The sequence below is a fragment of the Mobula hypostoma genome, chromosome 18, assembly GCF_963921235.1.
Source record: "Mobula hypostoma chromosome 18, sMobHyp1.1, whole genome shotgun sequence".
In the NCBI taxonomy this organism is placed as follows: domain Eukaryota; kingdom Metazoa; phylum Chordata; class Chondrichthyes; order Myliobatiformes; family Myliobatidae; genus Mobula; species Mobula hypostoma.
In genome coordinates this window covers 56,381,571-56,409,013 of record NC_086114.1, presented here as the reverse complement: position 1 = coordinate 56,409,013, position 27,443 = coordinate 56,381,571, and the positions used below count along the sequence as shown (strand labels likewise).

The window sequence follows — 27,443 nt, the reverse complement described above, 5'->3', positions numbered from 1 at the left end:
CCCCTGGATGGGATGTCAAGAACCAGGAATCACAACTCAAAATAAAAGGTCAGCAAATCAGGACTGAGATTAGAAGAAATTTCTTCACCCAGAGGGTAATGAATCTTTGGAATCCTTTACCCAAGAGAGTCAAGGAGGCTTTGTTACTGAATAGTTTGAAGATGGAGATCGATTGTTTTTACGTAATCAAGGGATGTTAAATGACTACAGCAATGTGATTCTGAGGTAGAAGTTTAGCCAAGATCTTATTTATGACAGAGCAGACACAAAGACTGAATTAACTTTTCTTGTTTTCCTTATGGTCTAATGTAAAAGCCTAGCTGAAGACTTAAAATTGCTGAGAATAAACAATGGAACAAAAGAGACTATGAAGTGTGAAAGAAGCAGAAGAAAATATCCTGAAAATGATTTTTAAATATTAGTGTGGGTGGAGTTGAACCAGTAGTAGAAAGGAAAATAATAGCCCAAGCATGGGAGGAACTTAAGAGCAAAGAGTGAGGATGGAGCGATATGGCTTTTTTTTATTCATATATGGAATGTGGCTGGAGTATTGTGGCCAACAGTTACTACAGTTGTTAATTAGCTTCAGAAGATAGTGATGAACTGTTACAAAGCCTTGGATAAGTGTTGTTAGAAATTCCTGGATTTTGACTTAGCAGTGATAATAGTTCCTGTTGAACTGAATTACTACTTCATTCAAGTGAGCTATCTTGTCCGATATGACACAGTTCATTATTTTCATAACGGCGTAGTTATTCGCAACTAACCTAATTCTAAAACCTAACTGAGTGGTAAATGTATGTAATTGTAACATAAAGCAAGGATGTAATGCTGAGGCTTTATAAGACACTGGTTAGACTTAACTTGGAGTATTGTGAGCAGTTTTGGGCCCCTTATTTAAGAAAGGATGTTCCAACATTGGAGAGAGTTCAGAGGAGGTTCATGAGAATGATTCTGGGAATGAAGGGGTTATTGTATGAGGAGCATTTGATGGCTCTGGGCCTGTACTCACTGGAATTTAGAAGAATGTGGGAGGAGCTCATTGAAACTTATTGAATATTGAAAGACCTAGATAGAGTGGATGTGGTGAAGATACTTCCTATCCTAGGGGAGTCTAGGAACAGAGGACAAAGCATCATAATAGAGGGATGTCCATTTGGAATGGAGATGAGGAGGAATTTCTTTAGCCAAAGGCAGTGGTTCTGTGGAATTTGTCATCACAGGTGGCTGTGGAGGCTAGATCATTTGATTATTTGATTAGCTTGGACATGAAAGGTTAGGGGAAGAAGACAGGATAATGGATTGAGAGGAAAAATAAATCAGCCATGATGAAGTGTTGGAGCAGATTCAATGGTCCAAATGACCTAATTCAGCTCCTATGTCTTATGGTCTTATAACAAATTAGCATAATTCTCTTCTATTGAATGATTTTTTTTCTTTTCCAGATATTAATGAATGTGAGATTAGTGCCCATAATTGCCACAGGTACGCTATTTGTACAAATACACCAGGAAGCTTCAAATGTGCATGTGCGGATGGCTGGTCTGGTAATGGCATCAAATGTTCTGGTAAGAATGTTTTTGTGAAAAGACGAAAAAGACATTTGTGAATCCACGTTTTTAATACTTTTCAGTTTTCTGTTAACAGAAATTATTTTTGAATATTACATGTGTGCCTGCATATACAAAAACCATTATACCACAACCCGAACAAAACAGTGAATATTACAAAGGCTGTCACAGATCACACAAAGGCAGGACTAGAGTTATCCTCTCAAATGTTTTAGTTTTGTTCCTTATACAAACTTGAAATAATTGACATTAAAAACTCCTGTACAGAGAGTGGTTAATATCTTGGTTCTGTTATAATTTATAGAATTGTCAAGCAATGTAGAATAATATAATTTCTTAGTCAATGGTCCCAGATCATAACTGGTGTTAATTAGAAACGCATACAAAATTATCGACTGAATTTCAATTTCAGTTCTAAGTGAGATCATGTTTCTCCAAACGTTAATTTTGTGGTTTTATCCATAATGAGATTGAATATATGTGGACCGATATTACTACTGATCAGAAATTCCTAATGGGATTGAATATATGTGAATTGTTATCATTACTAATCAGAATGAACAATCTGTAATAGTGGAATTTTGAGCTTTCATTTTTATGAATGACTTTTGCACTAATGACGTATCGTTTTATTTACAAAGATGTGGATGAGTGTTCAAATGGAACACACAAGTGCAGTCCAACTGCTGAATGCATGAACACTGAGGGGTCTTATAAATGTACATGTAAAGAAGGTTACAGCGGCGATGGTGTGTTTTGCACTGGTAAGTCCAAAGATAGAATTCTACTTCTGCTTTGAGGAAATCCTGCACTACTTCATAGTTTATGACAATAATTAATTCTGTATGCTTATCCTTTGAAGTGCTAGATAATAGCCTTATTTCATTACATTCAACATTAAGAAGACAAATAAAACTCGTTACAACATCCATAGTTCTATTTGTCTTCCAGCTTCGGGCATTAATTAGTTTAAAGTTGTTCACCAAACTGAAGCTGAATAGTGATGTGAGGCCACTTAAAGGAGGTTACTGCAGATATAATCAAAGTTACAAAAATAAATAAGCAAAAGGAGAGAAAATAAAGTGAGTAGTTAAAATATGCTTCATTAAAATGGTAGAATTCTTTTGACAGGAGCATAAACACAAAATGCTGAAGTAATAAAACCACAGATTAGAGATGGTGGAGAAAGGACAGATACGGCAGCTAAGTACCACAAATGTAAATTGGAACTGTTGTGGGGCAAAGGTTAGCATTCACAACAGTGATTGAGCAGCAAAAACAATGTAGTTAAAATTTTGTATTAAGATGAGTTACAATTTATAAAGATAGAATTCAACAGGATAGCAACGTAAAGATTGGATGAGCCTAGAGTTAACAAGATTGTGAGTTACAAGTATTTGTAGCGAACAAGTGGCATTCTGATGGATATAAATTTTGATATCATTAATAATAATAATAATAAAGATTGAATTGCAGATCCAATTAATGTAGACAGATTCTCCCCAGAATTAATATTTGTCACTCATGGGCAACACACCAAAATAGGTTATTTGCCAACCTCTTCTCTTCAAAGACATTATTACTTTAAATTTCATCTTTTAACTTCTATCACTAGAGAATAGCTAATCCTAAAATAACACGCTCAAAATGCTGGAGGAACTCAGCAAGTCAGGCAGTATTTATGGAGCGGAATAAGCAATCCTTGTTTTGGGGTGAGACCATTCATCAGGGACTTCCTGAGTTCCTCCAGCCTTTTATATATGTTGATCAAGATTTTCAGCATTTGCAGAATCTCTTGAAGTCGATTCCAAAATGTGTACAGAAATCTTTAAACCACAATTTAAAAACACGGCTCAATATTATCTTTCTGAAATTATCACTAATGCATTTCTTCAGTGAATTGCTGTCCCATAAGCTTGTAAGATTCACAAAAAATTTATAACATATAAGGCCATTTGTCCCATCGTGTTTGTGCCAGACATAAAAATGTTCTCAAGGTTGATTCCATTTTCTAGCCTTAAATCTTAACCCAGCAATCATGGCTTTTCAAGTACGTCCATATACTTTTTAAATGTTATGTGTTCCTGCCTCTACTTCCTTTTTGGCTTAGGTCAAAGCCTTTGCATAATTAAGTGATCTAGATGGGAAATGTTAATGATGCTAAAAATGCTCTCATGCTGTGGATGGGAAGGAGAATACAGAACAGACTTCTCAGTCCTGAATGAGTGTTTTCTAAACAGGTAAAAGACTCTGTGACTGAAGTAAAAACATAAAATGCCAAAGTCATAAGAGCACATAGAATTTTTGTTGAGGAAACCAGGTGCATTGCTCTGGCATGTCAGTACATACAAGAAATCTGAATTACATCTATTGCAAACCCAAGAGGGTTCGCAATTTGTGATAAGTATACATGAGACTGAATAATAAGCACCTTATCTTAATGCATTTCCAAAAAATGTTATTCGTTCCATTGTGCTAACCAATTTCCCTCTCTCCATACTGTCAGAATAAAATAAGTTCTTCAGGATTTGTTTGTACATAGAGGAGTTAAGTGTTTTTCCTCATGTCTTCTTTTCTTATATGACAGATATTGATGAATGTGCTGAAAATGTAAATTTTTGTGAGAATGGCCATTGCTTAAATGCACCTGGAGGTTACCGTTGTGAATGCGACATGGGCTTCACTCCATCTCTAGATGGCAGAGCATGTCAAGGTATGCATCATCTTCCTGTCTATACTTATTACTTCCTTCACCCTTTTCAGTCACGTAGTCAGCTATAGCCATAGTGTTAACTCCTGTCTTTCAGAAATTAACTAAGTGTTTTGCATTGTATCCTGTATCTCAAAGAGCTTTAATTATGACATGTATAACTTACATTTAAAAGAATGAACAGTCTAAATAGTTACTTTCTGTGAATTTCTCGTAATCTTTATTGCAGATATTGATGAGTGCTCGTTCTCTGACATTTGTGTGTTCGGAAGATGCCAGAATCTTCCAGGGCTCTTCCGATGCGAATGTGATTTGGGTTATGAGCTAGACAGGAGTGGAGGCAACTGCACAGGTAAAATGTTGCTTTCATTTGGTAAATGGTGTCATAATTATTTCTAAGATAATTGAACCACAAAATGGCTAATAAATGTTTCAAGTGATACTTTGGACATAACCAGAAAAAAAAAGTTTTGTTTGGATATCTATTTCAGATGTAAATGAATGTGCTGATCCAGTTAATTGTATTAATGGAATTTGTGTTAACACCCCTGGAAGCTACGTCTGCAACTGTCCATCTGAATTTGAACTGAACCCAACTGGTGTCGGGTGTGTTGGTATGTATCAAGTTTTTTTTATCAGTCATTTGCTCTGAAGGCAGCAATAGTTCAGCATTATTCACAAAGTTATTGCAATCAGAGAAAAACTATACACTTATAAGGGAAGTTATCAATGATTTAAAATACCCTATACAATAGTTGTTGGATGTGGGTTGGATTTTGTGTGTAGAATAGTATTGAATATTACACACAAGTTGAAGCATCCTTGCAGAAAATTCTGTGCAGGGCATGTTCATATTTTTCCTGATTTTCCTGAATTTTGAATCAACACAGGCTCAGATAACATTTTCTTTTTATTTGCTTTTGGGATCTGGGGATTACTGCCAAAGATAAAATTTATGGCCCATCTTGAATTTCCTTGAAAATGTTGTACTAGTGAGTCATATTCTTGAACTCTTGAGTTTCTTCTGGTATAGGTGCTCCCACCAATACTTTTGGAAAGCTTCTTGGTTTAGACTCAGTAAAAATTAAAAGTATATTTACAGATTCAGGATGGTGTGTGACTTAAAAGGGAATCTGTAGATGATGATGTTCCCACGCATCTACTGCCCTTGTCACTTTTGGTGATAGAGGTCACGAGTTTGAGAAGTGTTGTCAGAGTGGCATAGCAAGTAGTAGCAATTGCATTTTGTTAACACTGTATACAGTGGTGAATGGAATGAATGATTAAGGGTGCTGGTTGGGGGTGCCTCAACTGGGTTATTTTGTCCTGGAGATCAAGTTTTGTTGGAGATTTGTTTATCCAAGTAAGTCAAGATTATTCCTTCCTGCTTCTGAATTGTGCCTTTCAGATTGTGGAAGGGCTTTCAGGTATCAGGAGATGAGTTAATTAATGCAGGGTACGTCGCTTCTGATCTCCTTGCAAAGAGGACTAGTTGAAATTCATGTTATTGAGTTGATGTTGGTCCACTGCCTCCTCTCGTGCACCTCTGCTCCATCCGCCAAAAGCGGAACTTCCTGTTGGTCCAAGATTTTAATTCAGATTCCCATTCCAGTTCCAACATGTTGGTCCATGGCCTCCTCTTGTGCCACAGCAAGGCCACCCTCAGGATGGAGGAGCAACACCTTATATTCCGTCTGGGTAGCCTCCAACCTGAATATTGATTTCTCCTTACGGTAAAAAAAAATTCCCGCCCCCTCCCCCTCCCCTCTTCTGTTCCCCAATCTGGCCTTGTAACTTTTCTCTACCTGCTTATCACCTGCCCTTGGTGCCCCTCCTCTTTCTATTTCTCCTATGGTCCACTCTCCTCTCCTATCAGATTCCTTCATCTCCACCTCTTTAACTTTCCCACCCATCTGGCTTCAACTGTTACCTTTTAGCTGTTCTTCTTTCCCTCCCACCCTTTTATTCTGGTGTCTTTCCCCTTCCTTTCCAGTCTAGACCTGAAACGTCAACTGTTCATTAATTTCCATGGATGTTGCCTGACCTGCGGAGCTCCTCCAGCATTTTGCTTTGGATTTCTAGCATCTGCAGGATTTCTTGTGTTTATTATTGAATTCACTTACTTAAGAATGGCATACATGGGTCCAGTGCATTAGAATTTAATTGTCTTATTAGAGCCCATTTCAAAGGTTTCAAAGGTATATTTAATGTCAGAGAAATGTATACAATATACATCCTGAAATACTTCTTCTTTGCAGCCACCACGAAAACAGAGGAGTGCCCCCAAAGAATGAATGACAATTAAATGTTAGAACCCCACAGTCCCCACCAACTCACCTCCCTCCTGTGCATAAGCCACAGCAAAGCAACGATCCCCCCTCCCCCACCAGAAAAAATGCATTAGTACCCACCACCGAGCACTCAAGCATGCAGCAAAGCAGCAGCAAAGACACAGACTTGCAGTACCCTAAAGACTACTCGTACACCCGGCATTAGACATACCACAGTCTCGTCTCTTTTATTTCTTTCTCTCTCTCTCGCTTTCTCTCTCTCTCTCCCTCCCTCCCTAATAGGGGAGAAAGAGATGTTTCCGTTTCACAGTGAGAAGGGAGACATAACAAACAACTCACTGGTTTACCATGTTAATAGTCCGTCCTCTTTTTTATAGTATAAAGGTTCAAAGGTTCATTTTATTATCAAAGTATGTATGTAGAATACAGCTCTGAGATTTGATTTCTCCCGTCTTCTCCAGATAGCCATAAAATAGAGAAGGCCATAGAAGCATTTGAAAGAAAGGCATCAATCCCCCCAACCACATGAAAAGAAAAGAAACAAAAACTCGCAAACCCCAAACCCACCCCCACAACCCCTCCTTCACATAAAACCTAACAGATCACCTACATGGAGAAACAAGAACATCAAATCCCAAAACCTCAGCCCCCTCCCTCCCACAAAAACATAATATATCACGCACACAAAGGTACAATAACAAGAACATCGAATTCCCAAACCCCAGAAAACTTAACAGATCACCCACATGGAGAAACAACACAAGCATCAAACACCAAACCCCAGCCCACCAATCAGCAACAAGAAAGAATGGTTTAAAATTCATAAGATAAACTAAAATTGTTAATTGTTTTGTTATTAGGTCTCTAGGTATACATCTTTCCAGTTGCAATTTAGAGCTGAAATTAATATCCAACTACAGGTCGACCTTTACTAATCCGACTACCTATAATCCGGCACTGATTTCAAATTTTTCGTGCAACTGTAATTTCAAATTTCCCAGACCACCGTACCAATCTGCTGCACATTGTTTTGGTTGCGCTAGATCTGTTCATGTGTTGACCCGCTCTTGTAAGCACAGGCAGGCAATTCCTGCTTGTTTTCCTGCATTTATTAATATCATTTGCTCTTTTTTGGCCCCAATTATGGCCCCAGTGAGTAAAGGAAATGCACCTCCTGCTGTGAAGTGAAAACACCACACATTATCCATTAAAAATAAGGTTGAACTCTTGAAAAAACTGGATAGTGGTGTATAGGTGAAGAGCTTGTGCGAGTGTTACAACATTGGCACTTCCAGTGTACAATATAAAGAAACAGAAAGAAAAACTGCTACATTTTTTTGCTGATAGTGGCTCAAAGAAACAGATGTGCGTAAGAAAAACAATGAAAGATGGAAGAAGTTCGGAACTAGATAAAGTGCTGATAATATGGTTTAATCTTTGTGTTAGTGAAGGTGTTGAACTATCTGGAGATATGGTGAAGGAACAAGCAAAGTGTTTCATGAAGAACTAAGACTAGATTATGAGTGTGACTATGGTGAAGGCTGGCTTCATCGGTTCAAGCAGCATCACTGGCTTACAGTTTTGTGCAGTGTGTGGTGAAAAACGTTCAGCAGACAAGGAAGCAGCAGCAGAGTTTGTTGACAAGTTCGCCAAGTTAGTCTCCGATGAAAAATTAAGCCCCGAGCAGGTGTACAATGCTGATGAGACTGCTTTGTATTGGAGATATACAGCAAGAAGAAAACTAACAGCAGCAGTTGCAGAATCACCAACAGGGTATAAGGCATTGAGAGATTGTGTGACTTTGCTAGGCTGCTCTAATGCTGCAGGAACCCACAGATGTAAGTTACTGTTCATAGGCAGAAGTTTACGTCCCAGGGCCTTCAAAGGTATGATGCAATTTCCTGTAATTTACCGTGCTAACAAAAACGGATGGATTACAACTAACATCACACTAGAATGGTTTGAAAATTATTTCGTTCCCGAAGCACGAGCTCACTGTGACTCTGTTGGCCTACACCACAACTGTAAGATAATGTTTGTTTTAGACAACTGTTCAGCACACCCGAAAGCAGAACTCCTGGTAAAAAACAATGTTTTTGGTATCTTCCTGCCACCTAACTGTGCGTCATTAATTCAACCCCTGGACAATGGCGTATTACATTCTCTCAAGTCGAGGTACCTTTCCCTGTTTATGAGGTGCCTTTTGAGTGCAGTTAATGCTGGCAGACCGGTAAAGGAATTTTTAAAGGATTTTAATATGAAAGAGATTATTTACTGTGCTGCTAATGCGTGGAGGTCTGTAGAGCCATCCACACTGAAGAATGGTTGGCATAGATTATGGCCAGGTTTAATGTTTGAGTCTGCACCTGGTGAAGACACTGGAAATGACTTTACAGGCTTTAGAGTTTCCAAGGAAAAACAGATTATGCATGAATTGCTTTCTTTTGCTCAAGAGCTAACTAATTCTGCTGCCAAGGATCTTGCATCAAGGTTCAATGATGACAATGCTGAAGAATGGATGAATATAGATGAGGATGAGCCTACTGACTCGGAAATTGTGCAGATGGTTGTACATCCAGAGAAGGAAGATATTGGAGGAGAAAACAGTGATGAAGATGAAGTTGTAGCAGAGAGACTTTCTATTGACAGGCTAACTAAGTTGACAGGTGAAGTGCTGAAAGGATTAGAGCAACCAAGTGTTATAACTGAGCAAGAAGTAATAAGTTCTGCTGCAATAAGTAATATGCTGCAGGATAAGCTAATCAGAGAAAGACCAAAATATACGAAACAGCTTACCTTGGAAGATATGTTCAAAAAAATTGCTAGAAAAAGTGCAACAGGGGTGCTAACACTTCAAAATCCAGTGCTATGAACTTCTGCTCACCCAGATGTGCTGCCACCAACCAGTTTCAGCACCAGTTCCTGCTGCTTCACTCATTTTCAAAATGAAGATGTTGATGATCCTAACAACCCCACATTTGTAGACATGTAACTTTGCCTGAAGGTATATTAAAAGTCTCACCTTAGAAGTGGAAATGCTCAACTTTTCTTTACAAGTTAATACCTGTACCCTTTATTTTATCTGTGTCTGTACAGTATATTCCTTTATTAAAATTTCACTTGCTAATCATTTAATATTTCTGTTTCATTATTATCTAACTTGTACTGATTTATATGATATTGTAAAGGTATGATGAGGTGGTTAGCTATTGCTTAATGTAATCCTTCTGTAATCCAGCACTCCTCAGGTCCCAATGGTGCCGGATTAGTGAAGGTCGACCTGTACTATCATTCAATTTTCAGTTCTTCTTCAGTTTAAGTAAAATGGTAAACATGTTGTTGTTCTCACTTAGATTTCCCTATACAATTCTATAGAAACTATTTAGCCAGATTTTTCAGTTATGTAATATTTTCATAATGTAATAGTCATAGATTGTACTTATCTATGAAAACATTTATTGAAAATTGTGCAGAATGTGTTTCAAAGACATTTTCTTTCTAAGGGCCAGGTAGTATTCTCAGTTGCAAAACAGAGAAATGTTTCATAGTGATGTGTTTTATAACATAGATCCTCGTTTGGGCAAGTGCTTCTTGGAGTATTTACTGCGCGGAGATAACACCCTTACTTGCAGTAATGAGATTGGAGTCGGAGTTTCAAGAGCATCTTGTTGCTGTTCTTTGGGCAGAGCCTGGGGCTTTCCATGTGAACTGTGCCCCTCTGTCAATTCATGTAAGTATTCAGTGTTTTGAGAATTTACTTTGAGGTAAAATCAGTCTTACAAAATGATTTGATATTATTAATGTGAGATCAGTTTATTGATAAATAATTTATTTTAACTACTGTTTAAAACATTCTTCTTTAATATAGCTATTAAGTTATAAAATTAATTCTTGTGTGATTGAGATACATAAAAACAATTTCACTTCATTATAATCTGACTAAAGAGTGTCAATCTTAAGGATCCTAGCATAAAGGTAATTCTTTTTCAATAGTATCGATGATATATTAATGAAGTATTTGATATTTAGGAGGAAAGACATAGAGTGCAGGATAATACCGACGAGCTTATAAGATGGGCAATGCATTTGAAATTTAATCCTGCAAATGTGCGGTCATGCAGTTTGGAAGGGTTAATAAAAATAAAACACTCAGTGAACAGTAGGGTCTCAGGTCGTTTGAGGAACAACACAATTTCATTGTACCAGCCCAGGGATCCATGAAAGTGACATCACAGGTGCATCGTGTGGTAAAGATGTCACACGTGATACTTGCCTTCATTAGCCAGGACATAGAATATAAGAGTAAGACGGTTATGGGACAACATCTTCCCACTGAGCACAGGTCTGGTTGGCATTCTGTAGGAAAAATGTGGTTACACTGGATGAGTTTAGAGGAGATCCACCAGGATGGAATGTTCAGTTATGAGGAGAGACTGGATAGACTGTTTTTCATGGAGTGGAGGAGGCAGAGGGGGGAACCCGACAGAATACAAAATTATAAAGAATATTGATACAGTCAATAGTAGGAAACTTTTCCTTATAGCAAAGGCATTTAAATCTAGATGTCATTGATTTATGGTAAGATATAAAAGGTTTGAAAGGAATTAGAGTAAGAACTTTTACACTCAGAGAGGGTTAGAGTCTAAAGCACACAGGCAGATGCGCTTGTCAGTCATGTTTGGCAGCTCATCTAGGAGAAAGAAAACACTGATCTCAAACTTGCACTGCCTTTCTGCTATACCCAGTCACCACCTATTAGGGTGGTGGAGGCAGGTTATTTTACAATGTTTAAGAAGTATCTAGACCAGTCTTAGATAGCCAAGTGTGATTGGTACAGATAGTGGGCCAAAGGCATGTCACAGCCAGAAGAGAGTTGGGGGGGGGGAGTGCAAGGGTAGTGGGGAGAAGCTCTCACTACCTATTAAATTATTAAATGCACCTAATGGTATGCACCTCAAATACCCTCTGTCAACTAAGTCCAGCTCCTGGCCTTCACGTATAGTTTAGCTACTAAGCCCGGCAGAGTCATTTTCTGGACAAGGACAAGGGGCAAAGTCTGATTACTGGTGTCTTAAAACCAGTTGCTTCATGCAGATGGGCTTGTCACCCATGGTTGGCAGCAAATCTAAGAGAAAGAAAACAGTGATCTCAAACATGCGCTGCCTTGCAGCTTTGCCTGCTCATGGGGATTGCTTCCGGAGTAAACCCTAAGGAAAAATACGGAGCATGAGTCCCAAAGAAAGTCCAATGTTGAGTTCAACACTGACTAGCGATTCCTACAATGTAGTTGGTGCCAAACTTTATCTGTGTTTGCTGTTCCTTTGGATTCATCAGCTGTGTGGAAAGGGAGGGTCTGCTGTATGGGCAACAGCTTGCTCTCCATGTCATATTTCCCTGGCTTGTGTATCGACTTAGGCATCTAGGGCGCAACATCCGTGGTCAACCCTAACCAACGGGGAGCCACTATGTACCTGTAATCTGGGAAAAGATTAATTTTAATAATACCTTTAAACTCGATAATAAATTATGATGTACTGTATTGCAATGAAGTACCTTTTAAGCGTTTAATCATTGTTCAGATAAAGGAAGTTTAGCAGCCAATTTTTACACAGAAAGTTCCTACCACCACTGACAGCAATTTGATAATGACTGGATAACCTATTTCAGTGATATTGAGTGAGGATATATTTCACTAAGCCACTAGGGACAACTCCCTTGCTCTTCCCAGTAGAGTGGGATCTAACCAAAATGGGCCTCAATTTAATATTATTCATAGAAAGCACCCCAGTTCTAATAATCTCTCAGTATGGCACGAGAATGTCAAAACTGAATTTTGTGATCTGAAGTGACTTGGAATACTACATTGTTCAAGTTAGAGTTAAGTGAACTTACAAAATTAACGAATTGGACCAAAGGGCCTGATTCCAAGTATGACTCTGACAATGGAAACAAAAACAAAATTGATTAACCTAATAAAATTCAAGTTTCCCTGTGCTTGACAGTAAAGCTTAAAAGATAGAAAACCAGTGTTTGTATCACCGTTCCACAAGTAGTATATATGATTTATTCAGTGTAAGGAAATTTGCTAACTTTAAATATGTAATATTTAAAAGTTATATTTAGCTGATAAACAACAAACAGAACTCCATTTTGTCTTGCAGCTGAATACAAAACTCTTTGTCCTGGAGGAGAAGGTTTTAGACCCAACCCTATCACAGTTATTTTGGAGGGTAATTTCTTCTAACTTTTTAAAATTAGATTTTGAAATTTACACCATGTGAACAATATATAATTTTATGTTACTGCTTTTAACAGATATTGATGAATGTAAAGAATTACCTGGACTCTGTCAAGAAGGAACATGTGTCAATACATTTGGGAGTTTCCAGTGTGAATGTCCACGTGGTTTCTATTTGAATGAAGAAACCAGAGTATGTGAAGGTATATTTACTGAAGTATTGTCATTCTTATAGCTTTAATATTTTTCTTTTGGTTTGTTTTTGTATTTGTGGAAGATAAGAAACTTTACATTGCTTACTTCAGAAATAGAATAGGTTATCAAACAGGATCTGAAGACAAGGAAAACTTGCAACAATAGGTAGGAAACAAATAATATTCAGAGTAATCAGAGTTCATGCATTGAAACTAGACTTCTTCAGCATTAGGAGATAAATATAGGATTTTATAGATCATACTGACATTGTGCTTGAGTAACTACCTGCAGTGTCACTAGTTGATTAGGGGCATACAGTACATTATGTTCCGCTGTATTGTGTACACGATCTCAGCTGTGCAGCTGCAGAAAAATGTTGAATAGTGCTCATAAGGGAATTCCTACTATCTAATACTACCACAACTTTTCAAATTGGTATCATGAAATCAGTGAGTCATAATATCTCATCGGTAGACTGAGCTAAGCTTTCATGTAGTTATTATTGGTCAGTTGAAAAAGATATTCACAGGTGTAAGCTGGAGTTAAATGAGCTATTGTTATAAAAAAAAGATAGTTAGATAAGGTTATTTAGAATATTGTACCAAATCCTGGATTATTTTAAGAAGATATATATTTGTTTTGTATAGTTTGTAAATTGCAATTGCTTTAATGATGAATTTTATTTAAATGGCTGGAATGCTGGAGAGACTACAGTATTTAATATTACCTATCCAGTTTCTACCTATCCTAAAAGTGTAATGCTGGTATCACATTTTCACTTCCAAATTATATATAGTGTCCATTGTTTCTCAATTAAGAGAATATCACAATTTATGAATTACTGTGTATAACAAGTGCGGTTAGACCTTTTCAGGACACATGTATTAGTTTGTAAATTCAATGCAGATTTATGCATCTCAGAATATAAATTCAAAGCAAATTTACTGTTATGGGAGTCTGATGAGGCAGAGTACCTATACCAGAGATGTCAATTTCAAATAGTTTGCCATCTAAAAGCTTATCAAAAATGATTTCTGCTGTATTTACAAAGGTCAGTACACACCATAATTACTTTTCCCATTGATTTCCAGCAAGACAAGCCTTCTGTGGATGGTTAACATTCCCAATGCATGCTTGACTTATATATGTGTCACAACCATAATGCAGAAAAAAGAGAAAACGGATTACATTGTCCTGACAGGTGTAATTATGCCATGTTTATATGAGTAATTGATATAGCACTGAAAATAGAACTTCTAATATTGTAGGTTATATATTATATATTTACATAGAACATAGAAATCTACAGCATATTACAGGCCCTTCGGCCCACAATGTTGAGCCGACCATGTAACCTACTGTAGAAACCGCCTAGAATTACCCTACCACACGGCCCTCTTTTTCTAAGCTCCATGTACCTATCTAAGAGTCTCTTAAGAGACCCTATTGTATCCGCCTCTATTCTAAAAATAGAAGTTATATGTTCTAACTATGCATTAAAATCCATAATTCTAATGGACTTTAGTATTTTACTCATTAATTTCCTATACTGTTGAAAAGAAGGAAGTAGTTCCTTCCTTCTTGCACCTCCTCTTCATTTCCACCACTGTCGTCAGCAGTGCGTTCCACACACCCACCACTCTCTGTGTTAAAAATTTTCCCTGACATCCCTTCTGTACCTGCTTCCAAGCACCTTAAAACTATGCCCCCTCGTGTCAGCTATTTCAGCCCTGGGAAAAAACCTCCGGCTAGCCACACGATCAATGCCCCTCATCATCTTACACACCTCTACCAGCTCACCTCTCATCCTCCGTCGCTCCAAGGAGAAAAGGCCACGTTCGCTCAACCTATTCTCATAAGGCATGCTTTCCAATATAGGCAACATTCTTGCAAATCTCCTCTGCACTCTTTCTATAGTATCCACATCTTTCCTGTAGTGAGGTGACCAGAACTGAATACAGTACTCCCAGTGGGGTCTGACTAAGGTCTTATATAGCTGTAACATTACCTCATGGCTGTTGAAACTAATCCCACCGTTGATGAAGGCCAACACACCATACGCTTTCTTAACAAAACTGTCAACCTGCATGGCAGCTTTGAGTGTCCTATAGACACAGACCCCCAGATCTCTCTGATCCTCCACACAAGCCTACACATATACACTAACCAATACACACATAATTGCACCTGCATACATATATGCACACATTTATACATATACACACACGCATATAAATACACATAAACAGATACACATATATATGCATATATACATATTTATACACAAACACTTATGCATGCACACATGCACTTATGTAAACACACATATATACACATACACAGATACAAATACATATGCATGCACATACATATTTACACACACACACGTACATATACATATACACACATATATATATATATATATATATACATGCACATATTCACACATGCACATTGACAGATTTATGCATATACCTATGTACAGACATATATACAATACATAGACACAAGGGCATGCATGTACATACATATACACTCATTCACATACATACAAATATATATGCACAGAAATGTACTTCCGATTTTTTTTTTGCCACTGTGGTCAGGATGAGTAAAGAGCTCCGTCTGTTGCTTCCCCATCCTGATGATCCAAGTTTTTATTTCCAACACTGGCTTCCTTCATTTGATCATAAAATATTTTTTTTTACTGAGGGTATTATTAATGTTGAAAATCTCAGAGAAAATTAATTAAAAGGAGTTTGTACATCCTCACCATGGGATGCATAGGTTTTCTTCAGGTGTTCCAGTTTCTTCCCACAATACAAAGACATACCAGATAGTAGGTTAATTAGCCATTGTAAATTGTCCCATGATTAGTCTAGGGTTAAATTCAGGGTTGCTGGGCAGCGCGGCTCAGAAGGTCGGAAGAGCCTATTCCGTGCGGTATCTCTAAATACGTTTGTAAGTAAAAGAAGCAGCCGGCTAAGAGAATAAGATGAGCCTGCCTGGCAGTTGTACATACAATAAATTTGGAGTCAGGTGTTTGATGTTACTACTGTACAAATTTACAATATGAACCAGCAGTAGGGAAGGCTTCAACACTGAAAACAGCAACCTGTATCTCAATATTAATTTTATCAATAGCAATAATATCAATATCCTTCCTACAAATTGTTTATCAGAGAAATAAGAACTTTAACCAATGTGAAACAAGTTTTATTTATACTTGTTTAATTACTCTTTGCATTTTAGACCATAAGACATAGCAAAATTAGGCCTTCTGCCCATCAAGTCTGCTCCACTATTCGATCACAACCCCATTCTACTGCCATCTCCCCATAACATTTGGTGTCCTTACTAATCAAGAACCAATCAACTTCTGCTTTAAATAAACCCAATGTCTTGGCCTCTGCCACCCTCTGGCTAAAGAAATTTATCCTTATCTCTGTTCTAAAGGGACATCTTTATATTCTGAAGCTGTCCCCTCTGGTCTTAGACCTCCACTATCGGAAACATTCTCTCCATGTCCACTCTATCTAGGCCTTACAATATTCTGTAGATTTCAGTAAGATTCCCCACCCCCATTCTTCTAAACTCCAGTAAGTATGGGGCCAGAGCAAGTAAAGCTCCTTGTGCTTTAACCCTTTCATTCCAAGAATCATTCTTTTGAACCTCCTCTGAACTCCCTCCAATGCCAGCATATTCTTTCTTAGATAAGGGGCTCAAAATCGATCACTTTATAGGAATTATTTTCTGTGATCTTAAAAATAATATGAAAAAATTAAGAAAATATTTAATATTGATCACAATTTACTTTCCATATAAGAGATCTAATACTGTTTCATTATCCAAAACATTTGTTCATTTGCATTTTTTCCAGACATTGATGAATGCATTAGCTCACCTGGTATTTGTGGTCCTGGTACATGTTTCAACACATTGGGAAATTATACCTGCATCTGTCCACCAGATTACATGCAGGTTAATGGTGGAAACAACTGTATGGGTAAGCATCTATCAAGTACTGTGTAGACAAGTAAGAAGCAACATTTTGTGTTAATAGTGAAGTTCGGCCATATTTAGTAGTAATCCTTCATATTTAGTGATAGGTTTTAACCTTTCAATCTGCAGACATGAGAAAAAGCTATTGCTTCAAGAATTTCTACAGTGAAAATGGCACTTGTGATGGTGAACTAGCCTTCAATATGTCAAAGAAACTGTGCTGTTGTTCATACAACATCGGAAAAGCCTGGAACAGACCTTGCGAACAATGTCCTCTTCCCGTCACAAGTAATTTTTTTCTCTATCAGTTCAAAAATTTAGTATCAAATTTACATTGTTTATTGCATTGACATTAATGCTGAATCATATTTCAGATGAATATATTACTCTTTGTGGGAGTCAGAGACCTGGCTATATTATTGACATTACAACAGGACAACCAGTTGGTAAGATATCTCTTTATGTTTAAACATCAAGTTTTTGCATGATAAATACTCTTGAATAATATAATGATTTATAAGACAGTTATGTTTGTAGGAAAAAAAGTTAACGTATTTACTCTTGGCTCAGGAATTGCAGTTAGGGAGAGCATTACAAGTGGAGGCCCTGCATTATCATGGAGTTGGAATTAATGATTTAGCATTCTGATGCTGCATGTTTTGAACTACAGAAAGGCATACTTCAGAAACTTAGGCAGTATTACAGTGACCTTCACAGCCAAATCATTGATAATGCATCCTATTATGTAAATAATTATGCTACTTTTTAGGATGCTATTCCAGTTATTAGTTATCAAGTTGTGCCAATAATTTTATTCAAATGGGACCATATCTTACAGAGTGTTGTGCTTCCGATTTTGTTATCATGTAATAAACTAAACAGATTCCTCACGTCCTGAAATTTGTGGTTATGTGGCAGCAGTCAATGCAGGCTTAAAAATTACTACAAGTTACAAAAATAAATAGTGCAAAAAATAACTAACAAGGTAGTGTTCATGGGTTCATGGACCATTCAGAAATCTGAGGGTGGTAGGGGAGAAGCTATTGTTAAAATTTTGAGTGTGGGACTTCAGGCTCCTGTATTAGCTTGCTGATTGTAGTAATGCAAGGAGGATATATCCCAGATGGTAAAAGTCTATAATGATGGATGCCATCTTCTTGAGGCACCATCTTTTGAAGATGTCCTCGATGGTGGGGAGGGTTGTGCCCATGATGGAATCCTTGCGATCCTGCATATTGCAGCCTCTATACCAGGCAGTGATGCAACCAGTCAGAACGCTCTCCACGATACATTTTAAGAAACTTGGTATATTCTTTGATGACATACCAAATCTCCTCAAACTCCTAATGAAGTAAAGCTGCTCTTCTGCCTTCTTCATGATTGAAACAACGTGCTGGAGTTAGGATAGATCCTCTGAGGTGTTTGTACCCAAGAACTTGAAGCTGCTCACCTGTTCCACTGCTGAGCCCTCAACGTTCTCCTGACTTCCTTTTCTGAAGTCCACAATCAGTTCCTTATCCTTAGTGAGGTTGTTGTGACAACACTCAATCTATCTCACCAGCCTCCTCATCACTGTCTGAGATTCTGCCATCTCTCGGCTAAGGAGAGGAAATAGTAGGATTGCTTTGTAATCACTAATGGAAGATTAAATGTGGGTTCTGTTTAGCTCTGTTAGAATAACTAGCTGGTACTTTTTATTGATAGAACTCAACAGAGGCATAATGAACACAAAATATTAGAATATCACTGTGATGTTCAAGATGATACTGTTAGATGTTACTGTTCCACACGGTAGGCTTATTCAGAAAGTTAGAAGGCATGGGATCCAGGGAAGTTTGGCCAGGTGGATTCAGAATTGGCTTGCCTGCAGAAGGCAGAGGGTGGTGGTGGAGGGAGTACATTCAGATTGGAGGATTGTGACTAGTGGTGTCCCACAAGGATCTGTTCTGGGACCTCTACTTTTCGTGATTTTTATTAACGACCTGGATGTGGGGGTAGAAGGGTGGGTTGGCAAGTTTGCAGACGACACAAAGGTTGGTGGTGTTGTAGACAGTGTAGAGGATTGTCAAAGATTGCAGAGAGACATTGATAGGATGCAGAAGTGGGCTGAGAAGTGGCAGATGGAGTTCAACCCGGAGAAGTGTGAGGTGGTACACTTTGGAAGGACAAACTCCAAGGCAGAGTACAAAGTAAATGGCAGGATACTTGGTAGTGTGGAGGAGCAGAGGGATCTCGGGGTACATGCGCACAGATCCCTGAAAGTTGCCTCACAGGTGGATAGGGTAGTTAAGAAAGCTTATGGGGTGTTAGCTTTCATAAGTCGAGGGATAGAGTTTAAGAGTCGCGATGTAATGATGCAGCTCTATAAAACTCTGGTTAGGCCACACTTGGAGTATTGTGTCCAGTTCTGGTCACCTCACTATAGGAAGGATGTGGAAGCATTGGAAAGGGTACAGAGGAGATTTTCCAGGATGCTGCCTGGTTTAGAAAGTATGGATTATGATCAGAGATTAAGGGAGCTAGGACTTTACTCTTTGGAGAGAAGGAGGATGAGAGGAGACATGATAGAGGTGTACAAGATAATAAGAGGAATAGATAGAGTTTTCAGCCAGCGCCTCTTCCCCAGGGCACCACTGCTCACTACAACAGGACATGGCTTTAAGGTAAGGGGTGGGAAGTTCAAGGGGGATATTAGAGGAAGGTTTTTTACTCAGAGAGTGGTTGGTACGTGGAATGCACTGCCTGAGTCAGTGGTGGAGGCAGATACACTAGTGAAGTTTAAGAGACTACTAGACAGGAATATGGAGGAATCTAAGGTGGGGGCTTATATGGGAGGCAGGGTTTGAGGGTCGGCACAACATTGTGGGCCGAAGGGCCTGTACTGTGCTGTACTATTCTGTGTTCTATGAGTGGACTATATGTCCTTTGGAACATGCTTCACCATTCAAAAAAAATCATAGCTATTCTGCCTCAAATCCACTCCTCTCTGATCCCTGACAGGTAGGTCCAGGTAAATTTACATGGGGGGTTGAGAAGGCTGATGTGTATTTATTTCAGTGTAAGGACTATTACAGGTGAGGCAGTTAAACTTAAGGCTTGGGTTAGTACATAGAACTAAATGTTGCAGCTATTACAGAGATATGGCTGAGAGAAGGGCAAGAATGACAAGAGATAAAAGCCCATGGTATTATAGGAAAGATACTAGCATGGATAGAAGATTGGCTGACTGGCAGGAGGCAAAGAGTGGGAATAAACAGTGCCTTTTGCAGTTTGCTGCCAGTATGGTAACTAGTGCAGTCCCGCAGGGATCGATATTGAATCTGCTTCTTTTCACGTTATGTGTTAATGATTTGTGTGATGGAATTGTTGGCTTTGTGGTGAAGTTTGCGAATGATATGAAGATAGGTGGAGAGGCATGTAGTGTTGAAGAAGGACAGAGTCTGAAGAAGGACTTAAACAGATTAGGAAAATGGGAAAAGAGTTGGCAGATGGAATATAGTGTATAGTTATAGACTATTTCCTAAATGGGGAGAAAATTCAGAAATTAAAGAGCAAAGGGACTTGAGAATCCTCATCTAGGATTCCTAAAGGTTAACTAGCAGGTTGAGTCAGTGGTAAGAAAGGAAAATGCAATATTAACATTCATTTCGAGAGGACTAAAGTATAAAAACAAGGATGTGATGCTGAGGCTTTATGAGACATTGGTCTGACTGCACTTGAGTACCGTGAGCAGTATTGGGCCCCTTACCTGAGAAAGGATGTGCTGGCATTGACAGGGTCCAGAAGAGGTTCACAAGAATGATTCCAGGAATGAAAGGGTTAATGTATGAAGTGATTACGCTCCTTCTGGGTCAGTAGTAGCTGGAGTTTAGAAGAATGGGGTGGGGGGGATCTTATTGAAACCTATTCAATATTGAAAGACCTAAATAGAGTGAATGTGGAGAGATTGTTTCCTATAGTGGAGGAGTCTAGGGCCAGAGGATACAGCCTCAGGACAGAAGATGAGGAGGAATTTCTTTAACCAGACAGTGATAATCAGTGAAATACATTGCCACAGACAGCTGTGGAGACCAAGTGATTGAGTATATTTTAAATGAAGGTTGGTAGGTTCTTGATCAGTAAGAGCGTCAATGGGGAGAACACAGGAGAATGGGGCTGAGAGGTATAACAAATGAGCCATAATGGAATGGTGGAGCAGACTCAATGGGCCAAGCGGCCTTAGTCTGCCCTTATGTCTTATGATCTTATAGTCTTACGGTGGTAAAAGCAACAGGGTAGATATAGTGAGTACTTTAATTACTCCGGTATTGACTGGACTCCCTTACTGCAAAAGAATTTTAAGATGTATATTGTATACATTTCTCTGACATTAAATGTGCCTATTGAACCTATTGAAGGCTTAAATGGGCTTTGTACAGTGGAGCTCATAACTCACAAATTTTTTGAGGAGGTGACAGAGGGGAGGGCAGTGGAAGTTGTATACGTGGACTTAAGCAAAGTTTTCCACAAGATGCACAAATTCAGGCTCATGGGATCCATGGAACTCAGCAGATTGGATTCAAAATTGGCTTGGCAATGGAACTATTAGCCTAGAAGACAAAGTGTGGTGATGGATAACTATTCCAACTGGAGGTCTGTTTCTAGTGGTGTTCTACAATGGTTGGTGCAAGGACTTTTGTTGTATATATCAACAGGATATAGACCAGTAGTTAAAGCGGGCAGAGAAATGACAGATGGAATTTAATCCAGACAACTGTGAGGTGTTAACCTTTGGAAAGTTAAATGTAAGATGAAAGTATGCAGCAAAGTACAAGGCCCTTGGTATAAGGTACCAATATTTTCGCTGTAGGCACACTCTCCCAGATCAAAGAGCCTGGATCCTTCTTCAGTGAATTGAAGCAAGGTTTCTGGGTCAAAGAAACATTGATGTATAGATGGATCTTGGAGATGGACTATAGCTCTCACAGAGGGAAGTAAATAGGGTAGCAAAGAAAGTGTACAGAACGTTTGCCCTTTTGTCAAGGTGTGGAGTGTAGAAGTTGAGAAGTCATATTGCAGCTGGAAAATACTTTGGTTAGACCATATTTGGCATATTGTGTGCAGTTCTGGTTACCACATTACAGGAAGAATGTGGAGACTTTAGGGAGCATGTTTTCACCAGGCAGTTGACTGAATTAGAAAACATTAGCTATAAGAAAGGGTAGGACAAACTTGGATTGTTTTCATAAACAGAGGAGATTCTGCAGGTGCTGAAAATCTTGAGCAACACAAAAATGATGTTTCAGGCCGAGACTCATGCTGCCAGACCTGCTGAATTCCTTCAGCATTTTATGTGTGTTGGATTACTTTTTTCTGGAGCTTTGGAGGCTGATGGGTGATCTGATAGACATTTATACAATTCTGAGAGGCATAGATAGTCAAAGTCCTTTTCCCATAGTGGTAATATCAGTTATAGTGGGGGTAGTTTTAAGATGAGAGAGGAAAAATTTAAAGGAGATGCGTGGGTCAAGTTTGTGTTTTTTTACACAGAGTGGTAAATGCCTGGAACATGCTGTCAGGCTGACAGTGGACAGACATGTGAACAAGTTTGGAATGGAGGGATCTCGAACATGTGCAGGCAAATAGGACTATTTTAAATTGACATCCTTATCAGCACAGACATTGTGAGCCACAGGGCTGTATAATTTTATGTTCTAAAATGAAATAGATAGAAGAAAATTAGGAAAAGAAAAGTCTGAAGCATAACTGGGACACGAAAAACATGGGTTTCTCTTCCATTGAAGGCGTACAGGAGTGAGATATACCAACTTGTTGAGTGGTGCCGGCATGCACTCAACATCAGGAAGACCAAAGAGCTGATTGTGAATTTTAGAGAGTAAGACGAGGGAACACACACCAATACTTATAGAGGTAGCAGAAGTGGAGAGAGTGAGAAATTTCGAGTTCCTGGGTGTTAATATCTCTCGACCTAACCTAGTCCCAGCATATCAATGCAGCTATAAAGAAGGCAAAACAACAACTTTGTTTCATAAGGAGTTTGAGGAGATTTGGAATGACACCTAAAACACTCAAAATATCTGCAGATGTACCATGGAGACCATTTTGACTAGCTGCATCACCGTCTGGTATGGGGGGCTACTGCACCAGATCGAAGTAAACTGCAGAGTGGCAAAATTAGTCAGCTCCATCATGAGTACTAGCCTCCTTAGTATCCAAGACATCTTCAAGGAGTAGTGCCTCAGAAAAGTGGCCACTATCATCAAGGACCCCCACCACTCAGGACATGCCCTCTTCTCATATTTATCATCAAGAAAGATGTACAAAATCTTGAAGGCACACACTCAGCAACTCAGGAACATCTTGTTTCCCTCTGCTATCCAATTTCAGAATGGACATTGAACCCATGAACCCTACTTTATTTATGTTTTTGCACTACTTATTTAATTTAACTATTTGATATATGTATCTCTGGAACAGGTCAAAAGCCTTAAGTTCCTCGGGGTCAATATCACAAATGACCTGACTTGGTCCAACCAAGCAGAGTCCACTGCCAAGAAGGCCCACCAGCACCTTTACTTCCTGAGGAAACTAAAGAAATTTGGCCTGTCCCCTAAAACCCTCACTAATTTTTATAGATGCACGTAGAAAGTATTCTTCTAAGGTGCATCACAACCTGGTATGGAAGTTGTCCTGTTCAAGACCGGAAGAAGCTGCAGAAGATTGTGAACACAGCCCAGCACATCACACAAACCAATCTTCCATCTTTGGACTCACTTTACACCACAGGCTGTTGGAGCAGTGCTACCAGGATAATCAAGGACACGACCCACCCAGCCAACAGACTTCGTCCCTCTTCCCTCCGGGAGAAGGCTCAGGAGCTTGAAGACTCATACGGCCAGATTTGGGAACAGCTTCTTTCCAACTGTGATAAGACTGCTGAACAGATCCTGACCCGGATCTGGGCCGTACCCTCCAAGTATCCGGACCTGCCTCTCGGTTTTTTTGCACTACCTTGCTTTCCCTTTTCTATTTTCTATTTATGATTTATAATTTAAATTTTTAATATTTACTATCGATTTGTACTCCAGGGAGCGCAAAGCGCAGAATCGAATACGGCTGTGATGATTGTACGCTCTAGTATCGTTTGGCAACAATAAGGTGTGTGTGTGTGTGTGTGTGTATGTATGTATGTATGTGTGTGTGTATATATATATATACTTACTATAATTCACAGTTTTTTTTCCTCATCATGTATTGCATTGTACTGCTGCTGCAAAGTTAACAAATTTCACGACATAGGTTGGTGATATTAAACCTGATTCTGATTCATTGTGAGAGAAGTGAAGATAAAGGAAAATCAATGAAAAGTGGATAATACTGGATACACATAGCAGGCCAGGGTGCAGCTCTGGGAAGAGAAACGATTAACGTTTCAGATCAGAGACACTCAAGAACATTTACTCTGTATCTCTGACAACAGATGCTGACTAACTTTCTGGATGTTTCCAGCATTTTCGGTTTTTATACTCATTACAGTGCGGCTAAAAGTCAGTTAATTAAGTTTTCACTTGAGAAATACCTGCATGGCTTTCCAGAAGTTGCCCTAAACTCTAGAAAGCAATAATTGTCCAGTAGCTGAATAACATAAGTAAAAGAAAACAATTTTAGAAACATATGGAACTTACTCCCTTCTTTAGCTCTGACAGTGTTTCTAAAATGTTTTGTTTAATGTACAAATCAAAGTTTCAGTACTAAAACTAACTCTACATTTGCTTTTGAAGTTCCTTGTATCTTTAGCCCATATCCTTCAGGAAACACTAGTGTCTCTTATCGGGAATATTTAATGTTAATAACAACGCATATTTTAAATATTCAAAGGTTTGTGCACTTTTACTGAAAATATTTCCATGAATATGAAACTGGCTTCTTCATACTCTTTTGGAATACAGAAAAATATAACTCTATATAATTCGTCCACAAAGTTAACATGCAGATATGCTTTTATGCAGACATTGATGAATGTCGAATGATTCCTGGTATTTGTGCTAATGGTGTCTGCATAAACCAGCTTGGAAGCTTCCGTTGTGAATGTCCTATGGGATTTCAATATAATGATCAACTGATTAGCTGTGAAGGTAAGAAAGAAATGCTTCTGATTTGGAAAGTCATCTGTTACAATAGCTTTCTGTAGTTTATTTATAAGTAAATTAAATAGTCTTCTCTAGTTTACTCACTTAGCTAAATTTCTTCACTCCCAATATGATTCCAGTAAAATTCAGTTGCCCCATCTTTAAATCATTTATCTCAAATGCTTTAAAATATTACTCTTCAAAACTGATTTGGAAAATATCTGTTTCAACTATTATGTCAAAGTTTTGCTAAATAGCACTTTGTTCACTCAGATATGGATGAATGTCAGAATGGGCCACTGTGTCAACAGAATGCTGACTGCATTAACACACCTGGCAGCTATCGCTGTGAATGTTCGCGAGGTTACCGGCTGACTTCAACAGGGCATTGTGTGGGTAAGTAATCAGTGCTGAAATCTAAATATAGCTGTGTTTTTTCAAGTAGAAAATTGCTTTCTTGCTATCAGATTGATTTCCTTTTTTTCCCTTGAAGTGAAAAGTCAAGGTTTCAAAAATATATTTTGAACCCTGTGACATATGTAGATTAATTGTTATGTTAGCCTTATCATAAAAACCTGAATTATGGTTTTGGAGCAAAATAAACAAAAGCACAAGATGTTTACATGTGAATTACAATAACACATTCTGAATTAAAAGGAAGTACTAATTTCCTGTCATTATTTTCATTTCTGCATGTTGCTGAGGGGAAATAGATTTATGGTAATTGAAAACTATCAGTAGGAAGGTCAGAATGTTTCAAATGAGACCATTAAAACGTTCCAAAATAATACACAGGGGAAAATGATTAACACATTAAAAGCCTACTAAAGTATTTGTTGTGCCAAGTATACACAATAATGAATGTTCTGTGGAATAGCTCAGGATTTGTATAATAAAAAAGCAAACATCCTTCCAATATTTTAGTTGATTAGTTTGGGGAAACAGAAGTCAGTGCCTCTTGTATTGGTTTTCAGGAGAGATGTTCGTAGGTCATTTGTTTGTTCCATCCATTGTTGTGATAAAGAGAAAATCATGGATTTGAAATGAGCTGTTCATTAATTGATTAATTTTCATCCATGTTTGGAATTATTTTTTCCCTTCATCACAAGTGCTACAATAAGTAGAATCTATATTATTTACAAACCTCCAAAACATTAAAACCTATAACATTTCTCTTACAATCCATTTGCTCCACTTGCTTTTAAACTATTGAACAGGCTGTTTCTACCGTCATAGTCATAGTCATACTTTATTGATCCCAAGGGAAATTGGTTTTCGTTACAGTTGCATCATAATTAATTAAATAGTAATATGTAAATTATGCCAGGAAATAAGTCCTGGACCGGCCAGGCAGCATCTCTAGGAAGAGGTACAGTTGACGTTTTGGGCCAGGACCCTTCATCAGGACTAACTGAAGGAAGAGCTAGTAAGAGATTTGAAAGTGGGAGGGGGAGGGGGAGATCCAAAATGATAGGAGAAGACAGGAGGGGGAGGGATGGAGCCAAGAGCTGGACAGGTGATTGGCAAAAGGGATATGAGAGGATCATGGAACAGGAGGCCCGGGGAGAAGGAAAAGGGGGAGGGGAATCCAGAGGATGGGCAAGGGGTATAGTCAGAGGGACAGAGGGAGACAAAGAAGAGTGAGAGAGAAAGAAGGTGTGTATATAAATAACGGATGGGATACAAGGGGGAGGTGGGGCATTAGCGGAAGTTAGAGAAGTCAATGTTCATGCCATGGATAGACATATCAGAATGATGGCATGAACATTGACTTCTCTAACTTCCGCTAATGCTCCACCTTCCCCTCATACCCCATTCGTTATTTATTTATATACACACAATCTTTCTTTCTCTCTCTCTCTCTCTCTCTCCTTTTTCTCCGTCTGTCCCTCTGACTATACTCCTTGCCCATCCTCTGGGTTTTTCCCCCCCTCCCCCTTTTCCTTCTCCCTGGGCCTCCTGTCCCATGATCCTCTCATATCCCTGTCCAGCTCTTGGCTCCATCCCTCCCCCTCCTGTCTTCTCCTATCATTTTGGATCTCCCCCTCCCCCTCCCACTTTCAAATCTCTTACTAGCTCTTCCTTCAGTTAGTCCTAACGAAGGGTCTCGGCCCGAAACGTCGACTGTACCTCTTCCTAGAGATGCTGCCTGGCCTGCTGCATTCACCAGCAACTTTGATGTGTGTTGCTTGAATTTCCAGCATCTGCAGAATTCTTCGTGTTTGCCAGGACCGGCCTATTGACTCAGGGTGTCTGACCCTCCAAGGGAGGAGTTGTAAAGTTTGATGGCCACAGGCAGGAATGACT

General features: G+C 38.7%; 1 protein-coding gene across 3 annotated transcripts in view; it reads left to right on the top strand.

The window, feature by feature from the left end:
- LOC134358560 (fibrillin-1-like) overlaps positions 1 to 27,443 on the top strand; it is a 462,213-nt gene that overhangs the window by 325,894 nt on the left and 108,876 nt on the right. For all 3 annotated transcript variants that reach the window (XM_063070931.1, XM_063070932.1, XM_063070930.1), the window contains 13 exons: positions 1,446 to 1,568; positions 2,213 to 2,335; positions 4,159 to 4,284; positions 4,511 to 4,633; positions 4,773 to 4,895; positions 10,141 to 10,302; positions 12,734 to 12,802; positions 12,888 to 13,013; positions 16,886 to 17,011; positions 17,137 to 17,295; positions 17,382 to 17,453; positions 25,017 to 25,142; positions 25,410 to 25,532. In XM_063070931.1, the coding sequence (XP_062927001.1) occupies positions 1,446 to 1,568; positions 2,213 to 2,335; positions 4,159 to 4,284; positions 4,511 to 4,633; positions 4,773 to 4,895; positions 10,141 to 10,302; positions 12,734 to 12,802; positions 12,888 to 13,013; positions 16,886 to 17,011; positions 17,137 to 17,295; positions 17,382 to 17,453; positions 25,017 to 25,142; positions 25,410 to 25,532 (1,581 nt within the window). The remainder of the gene's footprint in view (positions 1 to 1,445; positions 1,569 to 2,212; positions 2,336 to 4,158; positions 4,285 to 4,510; positions 4,634 to 4,772; positions 4,896 to 10,140; positions 10,303 to 12,733; positions 12,803 to 12,887; positions 13,014 to 16,885; positions 17,012 to 17,136; positions 17,296 to 17,381; positions 17,454 to 25,016; positions 25,143 to 25,409; positions 25,533 to 27,443) is intronic.